Source organism: Cyprinodon variegatus, unplaced genomic scaffold (genome assembly GCF_000732505.1).
Source record: "Cyprinodon variegatus isolate N-32 unplaced genomic scaffold, C_variegatus-1.0 Scaffold173, whole genome shotgun sequence".
Classification (NCBI taxonomy): domain Eukaryota; kingdom Metazoa; phylum Chordata; class Actinopteri; order Cyprinodontiformes; family Cyprinodontidae; genus Cyprinodon; species Cyprinodon variegatus.
In genome coordinates, this window is record NW_015150626.1 from 1024251 (window position 1) to 1034810 (window position 10560).

At 36.4% G+C, this 10560-nt stretch overlaps 2 protein-coding genes across 2 annotated transcripts in view; one reads left to right on the forward strand and one right to left on the reverse strand.

The window, feature by feature from the left end:
• Window positions 1-5735, forward strand: part of LOC107087093 (dr1-associated corepressor-like) — a 7695-nt gene extending 1960 nt beyond the window's left edge. Inside the window, exons 3-6 of the mRNA XM_015378463.1 lie at window positions 663-756; window positions 1553-1669; window positions 3417-3510; window positions 4996-5735. Of these exons, the coding sequence (XP_015233949.1) occupies window positions 663-756; window positions 1553-1669; window positions 3417-3510; window positions 4996-5022 (332 nt within the window). The 3' untranslated portion in view covers window positions 5023-5735. The remainder of the gene's footprint in view (window positions 1-662; window positions 757-1552; window positions 1670-3416; window positions 3511-4995) is intronic.
• LOC107087092 (activator of 90 kDa heat shock protein ATPase homolog 1-like) overlaps window positions 5637-10560 on the reverse strand; it is a 7310-nt gene continuing 2386 nt past the window's right edge. The window contains exons 2-9 of the mRNA XM_015378462.1: window positions 10211-10401; window positions 9796-9878; window positions 9572-9689; window positions 9093-9184; window positions 8848-8976; window positions 8635-8736; window positions 8484-8535; window positions 5637-6380 (exon numbers count right to left, since the gene is read on the reverse strand). Of these exons, the coding sequence (XP_015233948.1) occupies window positions 6208-6380; window positions 8484-8535; window positions 8635-8736; window positions 8848-8976; window positions 9093-9184; window positions 9572-9689; window positions 9796-9878; window positions 10211-10401 (940 nt within the window). The 3' untranslated portion in view covers window positions 5637-6207. The remainder of the gene's footprint in view (window positions 6381-8483; window positions 8536-8634; window positions 8737-8847; window positions 8977-9092; window positions 9185-9571; window positions 9690-9795; window positions 9879-10210; window positions 10402-10560) is intronic.

The window sequence follows — 10560 nt, forward strand, 5'->3', positions numbered from 1 at the left end:
CTTATCCTGCTATTTGTTTTTTGCTGATTCTTTAAGCCAATACTGTTTCTCTTCCTCTATTTTCCTGATCAAAACAATACGATGATAACAAATGTTACAAAAAGTCTATATTTAAACAAAAAAGACCAAAGCTAATATTTATTAACTAATCAAATAACTTTAAACAATAGATAGCTAACTGAGGAATGTGCCTTATGTGATCTCAAAGTATGGCCATTTGATGCACTAATGAATCGGCAAACATATGCACAGATCAGCCAATACAATTGCAAAAAGAAAAAAACAACAATGGTTGAATTTTAAGTGAAAACTCTAAAGGACAAAAAAAAATCTTCTGCTTTGAGTGTGATTCTGTTTGTTTTTCTTTGCTTTGTGGCCTCGATTTGTGTATATTTTTATGCCTGTTCACAAATAAATGAATAAGATTCAGACTTCTTAAAGTGTAACTCACCCCAAAATAAACAGGGTCTATTCAATGTGATTTAGTCTTACTGTGCATTTATTTATAAAAATCCCATCCACTCAGGACCAACTGTGCCTTTTTGTCATTTTTTAAAATGTATCCGGAGGGACGGGTTCTGTCATTAAATGTGGGTGAGTTACACTTTAGCATTGTTATACCTTCACTGTGGAGCATTGAATTCCTTAGCTAACATGAACAGCCCGGGCTTTGGAGATGTTCCTGAAGTCTTTTCTCACAAAAACCTGTTTGATAACTGAGGCGAAGCGAAGCAACACCGTATCAGTGGCTCACATGTAAGTAGTGTTTCTCTGCTGTTTCCCTCCATGTGTCTGTGATGTTGATGTTAGATCTGCAGGGTGAATCTGAAGATCATAAAACAGGACTGTTTACTATCTTTCCATTTTTATTAGGATGTATGATTATGAAATAGTAACAGTTAACAATGAAAATAAATGTGTATAAATGTTTGTTTTTTTTTGTCTGCATATGTGATTTTTAATTACAACCATGCAGAAGCATCTAAGGTATTTTGATATCCGTTTTTTTTAAGCAATTAAATTAAAAAAGAAAATCTCATGTAATATGTAATTACTTCTTATATATGCAATATATAGAAACTGTGAATGTCATGGGTTTGGGGCCCATATCCTAATATTTTGTTCGGGGCCCAGCCGATGCCTTATATATCAGCTGGCCTTATATTGATATACATAGATGTAAAAACTTTATTTAATTTTTTTTATTGTTCTGGCTTCAGCAACTGTAAGGTGCAAATTAAGTTTCTCTGACAAATACACTATTAAAATTAAAGTGGAAATTCTGGCCAATTTACAATACAAGATTATAGAAAAGACTGTTTATGGGACAGGTGTCCAACTGACAGTCATTATAAGCCCCCAAAGATCATAAAGAGGATTTTTTTTCAAACATCTTAATGAAAAGTTAAGTGGAAGGAAAAAGGATGGTAGAAAAAGTGAACAAGGGAACGTAGCAGCCTTTTTAAAGACTGTGCAGCATATCGCAACAAAGAGTTTGTGGGAATTTGGGTGAATTAAAAAGAAAGATTTATTTTTCTTTGCTTTAATTTAGGAAGCAGTGCATAGAGTCAGAAAAACTCTTTCATTTTCTCAAAGACCTGGCAGAAGGAACCACATCTACGGCAACTCAGAAGGACAACAGAGGCATGAATATATGGCCTCTATACAGGTAGGTCAAGTTTTCTTTCTAAGCTGGATGGTCCTTTGTTTGGGATGCTGCAGGTTGGTTCTTGTTCCCTGGTTTTGTCCAAACAAGCTGGTTTGGTGGATCTCTTAGTATTTTTGTAGATGGTTGGTTTCAGAGCAAAATCATTAAGCAAGAAGATATTTTACAAACTGCGACCATACTAATCCCAACAGAACATTTTAATGTGCAACAAACCATCATAAGGAAGCCACCGTTATGTTCTAGTATTTAGGCCAACTGTCACTAGCAATGAAACCTGATTGCGTGTGTGTTACTTATCTTTCTTTGGAAACCCTAAAGAAATGTATTCAAAAACACATGTTATATAGAAATGTGTGTAGTTGATTTTATATGATACCAAAAAGTGTTAAACAATATGTTTATTACTGCATCTTTTGCTTTATTTTATGTGCTTGTGAACCTTATTACATCAGTTCGTGATTGTAAATCGACTGACCCATCACCTACAATATACATAAATCGGAAAATATGGGCAGATATTGATTTGCAGTATAAATTTTGTAGTTTTGGCAAAAGTTTTGATATCCTAGATGTGTTCCCTATCCATTGGACGCCATGAAAAACGGACCACATTACTAAAATCGATTCTCTGCTTCAGTTAAAAACCCACAACCCTGAGCTGCATCACAATCGATGTCACATGACCAAATAAACGCCACATGACCAATCCTCTCCCCTCCCAGTCCTGAAAAAGCAGCTACATAGAAATGAACTCTGTCTGTTAATATTTTTCCAGTTTTAGATATGCTGAAATATGAGCTATATTGATCAATACCGATAGATCTTTCATCCTTAATCTGCAGCAATTCCTTGTCTTTATTCATATCGGCTTTTCTACAAACAACTGGGCTAAAACTCGACAGATTCTCTTTACGATTTTGATTTTCCCTCAATTCTTTTTGCAGCTTTTACATCATGGCATTATACGTATAGAAGAAACGAGTCAGTTTTAAGAAAGTAAATAGTAGAAAGTAATAAAAAAAGTACTCAAGTAAATTACAGATACTGAAAAACACCACTTAAGAGAGTAACTAAATACTGATGCTTGGATATTTGACTGCTCTGGATGAAATAAAGCAACATTATAGTGATTGATGCAAAAAATCTCTGCAGTGAATGAAGAAACCGATGAGTTCAAACAGAAAGCAATTATATCACATCATTGCCACTGTGATACACATTGTTTCTGTCAGGGTGTCAGGGTGTCATGGTGTTATTTATTTTCAATTGAAATGGGGTTTATACATAATTTGAATATACAGGTGACCATGTGTTATTGTCCTGATTCAAAGAGTCTCATCATTTACAAAGGGTGTGTATAAAAATTACCATGTATTTTTTCCAGCTGTAAATCTTTAATACATATAATAGTTTTTTATGTTTAATATGCATCCCAAAAAAACGTTTTAAAACAATCCACTGGACTTTGTTTTCAAGTTTGAAGACGTTTTGCTTCCCATCCAGGAAGATTTTTCAATTCAAAATGTCATAAATAGCGTTGAGTTTGGGGCTTTATACAGCAGCCCAACAAAGCCTTGTTTTTGCTTAGAAAACAAACAAATTGAAACCGACAAACGGGTCCACCCCTTTGGAATGGGGGTCGTTTGGCTACTTTTCTCAGCCTGCAGCTTAATATGCATCCTTAAATAATGTGACTGGTGTCTCTTTTAATCAAAATTGCAACATTATTCAGTTTCTTTTTTTTAAGGACCAAAAGGAACAAAATAGCCGTTTCATCCGGAACAGGAGAGATGGCGACCCCAAGGAGCCTCGGCCCCCCTGAGAATGACTCCAGCTCAAGTGTATGTATCTAGTTGCTGAACACAACTTCTGAGAAAGAAATGTGTTTGTTTAAAGACTGCAGCAGTGATTAATGTATTGATTTTCAACCTTTAATGGTTCATTTGAAAAGTTTTTCAACCATATAAAACATAACTTTTAAAAACAGGAATTAGGGGTTTAATCTGCTTGTGGTTTTCTCCATTCCGCACAAGCTAAATGCTACTTGCATGGCATGCTTTTTCAGGAATACTCTGGATATTTGATCACTCGTCTCACTAAAAAAATACATTTAAATTAATTAGTTTTCCAGCTTCATAGATACATATACTTTTAAATTTTTAGTCTTTTAAGTGTGCTGCATGGAATCACAGACCAGTTCCAACAGCCTAAAGTGTCTCATTGATGTAGCTGGATAAGTCCGTATCAACATTCAGCTTTTACAATCCAACCCGCATAGAAATGCAGCCTTAAGCATGAAGCCTCCACCTCCGTGCTTATAGTTGGTACTGTATCAATGACTCCTTAAAATTGTCATATTTATTTTTTCCTCATCTGAACATAAAACAAATGACCAGAAGATCAAGCGGCTCTTCCATACCAGGTGCTGCAAATTACTGGAAGGCTTTTACAGGGTTTCCGCGGGTCATTAAAAACCATTAATTTTTTTCTAAATTAAGGCCTGAATTGGCATTAGAATTCATTAAATGTGATTATTTTGGCATTTAAAATGCTTTATTCAAAACAAATTTTTTTAGAAAAACAATTTAAATGATATATATATTTGCAAATATATCGCAATATATTTGTGCGGAACTGCTTCCCACTGATCGTTAAGCCGTATGTTCGGAAAAGAAGCTTATGGCGGAGAAAAAGCTGTAGAATGGGGAAAATGCTAATTTCGAGAAAAGTGGCTGGAAATCAAGGAATTGCAGCCTGCTGACAGTAAAGATGAAGAAGGAATTTGCTGTGTATATATGAGAGTCATGAGTACTTGTTGCATTAAAATTAATCTTAAGAGCATTAAAAGAGCATTAAATTAGAGTTGCTCATTCCCGTATAAACCCTGTTATAGGTACAGAGTATCATCTAATGGTCTAGACATTATGTTTTGCTTCATGTAGATGTAACCACACGTTTTCCAACCTAACTGTGATTTCAAACAATCTCAAACTGGTTTTGGAAAGCCTTGCACAAAGCACTGACCTCTGTCTTCTTGAACAATTAGCCTATGTGTGTTTTGCAAGGAAAACCTCTAAATAAACTTTAAGTTTTCTGACATGTGTTACCAGATATCCAGGCAGGCAATCGCTGTAGATTTGACAGAATTGGCACTTTAAATAACTCCTGCTGTTGCATTTAGAGCAAACATGATCCCAACAAAAATACATTGTATTCATGCCCATGAGGAGTCTAAGTAAACTCACAGGCACTAATGTTCACTAAATCTCATGGACGCACCCTCTGGTGGTTGCCAGAAACTCACTTCTTCCCTTTCTGTTTTCCAGGAGTCTGAGCTCTTCATCTGCGTATAACATGGACCTCTAGCTTCACAGTTCCTGTTGACATTTCTTTTAAGGTTTGCTGCATCTCAGATCAGCTGAAACTGCTGGGACGTGTTTGCTTACATTAAAAGCCAGATTATTTTTGGAGAAAAAAAAAAGTCCACATAGCAGGTTGAATCTGCAAAAAATGAAAAGCTTTGGTAAAAGATTGTCCCTGGAAGTTAATTTTGTTTTGCTACGGGGGTCTTAAGTGACTCAAAATGAGGTTATGTAAGTAAATATATAAACTTTTGTGTTGATAGAAGGGTTTAGTGTTTTGATTATGATCTTAAGATTTAATATTTCCTTTTGTTTTTGCCCCTGTGGCTTACCCCTAGCCCACCCCAAAATAAATCTATTTTTCTTTTCCCTTAATTATACAAGGGCTGATGATGCAACAATCCTTAAAATGTGAATGCTTTCTATATTTAACTATAGCCGTTGTGTTTCCAGTTTTACAGCACTTGTAAATTAACTTTTTAAACAAAGTGATGTGCAAACCAATGCAAAGGGTCAATAAAACTAAGCAAGAGCTTAAAGCAACGTGTTTATTCTGAGAAACGTTTTTCTTTAAACGGATTATGATGTGAAGAATAAATAGAGGAATTCTGATCTTAGAGTATTTTACTGCATATTTACATTTTGAAGCCATATATAGCAAATTAAAGTTGCTACAGGCATTAAAAAAACAAACAAAAAACAAACACTTGCTTCAAGTCTGATTGATGCTTGTCCTGGATGTAATGAACTGTGGTGAAGATCAGGTCCTAACCCCTCCTATTCAACATGTTTAAATGAGACATGCATCTTTGTTTAAATCCTCTTTCCTACAATGACTCAGAATGAATACAATAAGTACAAAAACATTCAATTTTAAAGCATCTAAAGCCACTTTGTAATTGATATTGATGCCAATTCTCAGTGGTTCAGTAGATTCTGTATTATCCAATACATTTTAAACCAGTCCAAAAAAAAGCACAGTTCATTTAGGTTCTTCTTGAAGAACTGAGCCAAACACTGAGGGAGAATTTTCAAGTTAGATTTGTCCAGAAATGAAAAGATTTACACATACAGTGACGGAGGAGTCTGTGTTGGTAACTCGCTCCACAAGTGTAAAACTGTTCTGGTCCAAACAGGGGAGAAAAAAAAAAAAGAAAACATTACAGCACAGCATTCTCAGAAAAGTCGGGCTCCATAGCCAAAAGTCTGTTTAATAGCTTCAAAGTAGTATCTCTTCCAGCCGCCTTTTGTCTGTTCCTCTTCACTGTTGGGGACGCCTCTGCACTCCACTTTCAGCTCCGTCTCGCTGCTGCGGTCCAAGAACATCAGGGTGATGGTTGCGTAATGTTCTGAAGGGAAGAAAATTTACATTTCTTATCAAGTCTGAAACTTAAAAGATACCGTTTAGTAGAAAGACCAGAAATTATGATATTTATTCAGCTGGAAAAAAAAGCTTTCATTTTTAAAACCCAGAAAGCAGAAAGAAAAATCAGACCTACTTCATACGTTACAGTCGAGCTGCAATTTATTCTGTTGTTAAGAGCCTAAAAACTCCTACCGTTTCATGAAGACATAGCGCCTTCATCTTTTTGTGCGGTCAACAATAAGAACTCTCTCCTGGGTAGGAATTGAACTCTGGACTTATATGCCACGGCTTTGTTTTCGTCAACAATGACGAAATTATTTCATTGATGCTCAGTTTTTTCACGATAACAAGAACTGACGAGCTAAACATGGTTCTCTGATGATGAAAACATGACAAGTCATGGGTGTGAGATTTTTTTGATGGGACAAGACTGAATAAAAAATTTTAGCAGGTTGGATGTTTAAAATTAATCATTGTGCTGTAATCTGCTAAGCAGCAACAGCCAAGCTGCAGCATCCTGTTTGGTCATGCCCACCACCTGGTTTGCAACGGTGCACATTCTGCATGACCACAGATCCATGGGAGCAGCTGCAGGGGTAAAAGTATGCTGGAATGGTCTGTTACTGCGCGCTGAACTCTCAGAAACTCTGCTCTTCTCTTCTACCTGCCCTCACTACTTAAACTATGCTGCAGATCATCCTCTACCAAGTGTAAAAAAATCCTTTTGTTTAACAATCAAGATTTTATTTTTTCAAGCTTAGAAGAGGTTATGCAAAAACTTCTTTAATATTTATCAGAAGGAATCCCTAAATTATATCCAAAGCAAATACTTTATTGCATACAGTTAATTTTTAGATAGAGACCCAGGTGAAAAGGTACATAGATCTTTACATATTTCTCTCTTTGTTCTCGTTTCTATTTAAATATGATGTAAATGTTTCCTTGTATTTTCATTAAAACATTTTCTATGTTTCTTTTGAATATGCCAACATTTTAGTTAGCATTATATTTAGGTCTGGATTGCCATGGCATTACAAGGCAATTAGGTACGTTCTCTCTGTATTTTTTTTTATATCAAAACTGTGAATTTAAATCTACTTTGACCCCTGAGCATCAGTAACCAAGGGGCAAATTCTTAGAAATAAAGTCAGTATTGCCAAAATAGAAAGAAGAATGTTTCTGTTATTTGCCTTTTTGGAGGATTTGGAGATTTTATTGGTCTGTATATAAAGAATAAGACATAGTAGATCAGGAAGTTTTTGTTTTATGAGGGAAAGCTAGTATGTCTAAAAGCATTAATTGTACATTTTGTTAGCTTCTCTGTCTGCTATATTAACCAATATGCTGTGTTGAACTAGATCTGCTATTTTCAAAGCTTTTGTGAGACACTTCTTTATTAAGTGGGGTATTAATTCATAAAAAAGTTTATTTTAATTCAAAAAATCAGCAATGATGAACTGCAGGGTACTTTCTATACCCAGCAATTGTATCTAGGCAAGAGCTGTCAGTCTGGTAAAGAAACTGGTTGTTATTTGAAACTAGACTAAAACCTTTTAGAGTTTTACTCGACTAAAACTATTAGATTTTGTAACGACTAAAATGCGACTAAGACTAATAATATTTTTCGTTCTGAATCTAAAAACTAACACGAAATCTAAACCTGTCAAAAACAACACTGCTATGCCAAATCTGAACAGCCTTTAGCCTTATAGACGTCAGAGCAGTAAGTGGATAGTAACTAGTCAACTGCATTTACTTGAGTAACTTTTAGGGGAACAAAATAAAAGTAGTTTAAGGAGCTTCTTTAAGGTGCAGATACTTTTACGCTATACACTTTTGAGAGTATTGGTGCTAGAGTCAATTTTCTGGTATCATCACAAATAATTTGAGATATTCGACGATCAGATCAAAATACTGTAAACAGCTCTCTATTTATATATATATATATAGATATAGATAAACAATATGATATCTGTCACTTAAAACCCATCAACACAATACAGTGAAATTTTTGGTATGACATGGAACAGTTCCAGAGGTGTTCTTTTTTATATCTTTTTTTTTTAATCTAAACAATAATACCTACCACAGGGCCAGTTGTTAAACCTCCACTTCATAACTATTTTCTCATCAGGTACCTGAAGCAAAGAGAATTCATCATTACCATTTGTACAGATATAACGATACACTTGTTGGGTAAAAATGTATGTTTCCCAGAATAAAAAAGCCAGCCTCACCAGCTCTGTAAATTCTCCAAAGACGTTTCCTTCTAGAAGCCGAAACTTTCCGCCCCTCTCTCCATCCACTGTTGCAGGACTGCGCGTGAATGCCTGAACCATCTGAAAACCCCAAAAGATACCAACAGTGTTACCACCTGAGAACCTAACTTGTCTGGTAACAAGGTTAGTAGTTTGATAGTAGTTGATAAAACGGCAGCGGGTTAAACTCACGTCCTGGTTGAGAAACACTCTGTAGAGTTCAGCTGGTGAGGTGAGAAATGTATCTTTAATGGTGAATTTACAGGTGGGGATTTTTACACCCGTGTTGACTGGAGCTGCTTTGCTGCTTCCCGAGGAAACCTGTTCCAACAAATTGATAAAACAAAAGTTCCAGTCTGTGTCCTTTGGTATTATTCAACAATGTAAAACATCATCTTCTATAATTGGCTGAAAATTCTTCCATCTGTGACACAAACCTGAGTTTTATCCATAGTGGCTTTGGACTGAGAAGCTGACTGAGGCTTGGCTACACCGTTAGCAGTAGGCAGGATCATCCCTTGTGTAAATTCTGCAAGTTTAAAAAAAAAACAATAAGAATTTAATGGAGGACCACCGCTTCTAATAAAACAGTTCACTGCACAACTAGATTGTATTGCAAATCAAATATTTTCAGTTTCTTTTTGTTTAACAAGGGGAGTAAGAGTCTTGTAGTTAGGACATAGAGCTTGGAATCCTGAGGTTGCGAGTTCGCAACCCGCTCCCACAGATTGCCACTCTGGGTCTCTGAGCAAGACTTAACTCCAGATTGCTACCGGGACGCCCCACGATGGCAACCCACTGCTCCCCACGTGGATGGGTTAAATGCAGAGGTAAATTTCTCCAAAAGTTCAATTATTATATAAAAAAAAAAATCTGAAACTTCTTTTTAAAGTCAGTTTTATTTGTTGTTACAAACCTGTTTTCAAAAAACCGACGTAACTCCCCAGCGCCTCGCGGACTTTCTCGGCTCCTTTAGTTTTCATCAGGTTGATCAGGGGCGTGTCGGGCTCATCCTTGTTCAACGTAATGGAAATCTGAATAAATGGACCACAGGACATGCGTCAGTGCAGCCGTCCCTCAGATACACAGCTCGGGAATGGGGGGAGGGGGTCATCGAATAGGTGTAAAGGTGGAACTTACATCGAGGTCCTCCATGTCATTCTCATCAGACAGGTTTGGCACTTCGATCGAACCTTTATATTTGACGCCGGTTTTTGACTTTCCTGTTAAAAAAAAGAAACACCACAATGATCTATGCGTTTTATTTCTAGCCAGCCTTCCTATAATAAATAAAAACCACTTTAATCTTAGTTTACAGGCTACTTCATGGGCAGTGGTGCTTAAACTACATGTCATCCAGGTTACAATCGGAAGGTTGAACATGTAACTGTTTTTAATGCGTATGACATTAAAAAATGGCAAAAATGTGTGGCCACTAATGGCAAGGTTAGGCTTATAATCAATATTAAAACATACAGAATAAAAAGTTTTATATTTCTGCCTTCAGAAGACAAAGAGCAGCTGTAAACATCATTCAAGCCTGCTTTTCACTCACCGGTCCAGGTTGCTTTTAGGTTCCATTCATAGAAGAAAATTAGTTTCCCTTTGCGGTTGTTAATAGAGGCCTCTCCTTCCAATTTGCCGACTTCCGTCACCTCACACCTTCCCTCCTCGCTCTCCACGCTCAGCCCGAGCAACAAGGATTTCAGCTTATCTGAAGACCAATTAGTGGCATCTCTTTCAGTCCTGAAAAAGTCAGAGATGATCATGAGAAAACTGCATTCAAATCAAATACAGCAGACGTGATGAACAGTAAACACTAAAGGGCAGATTAGACTTCTGCAACCGCACACATCAAATGTTACTTGTGTCTGGTCGCGAACCAGTTTTGCTGGTATGCTTCTG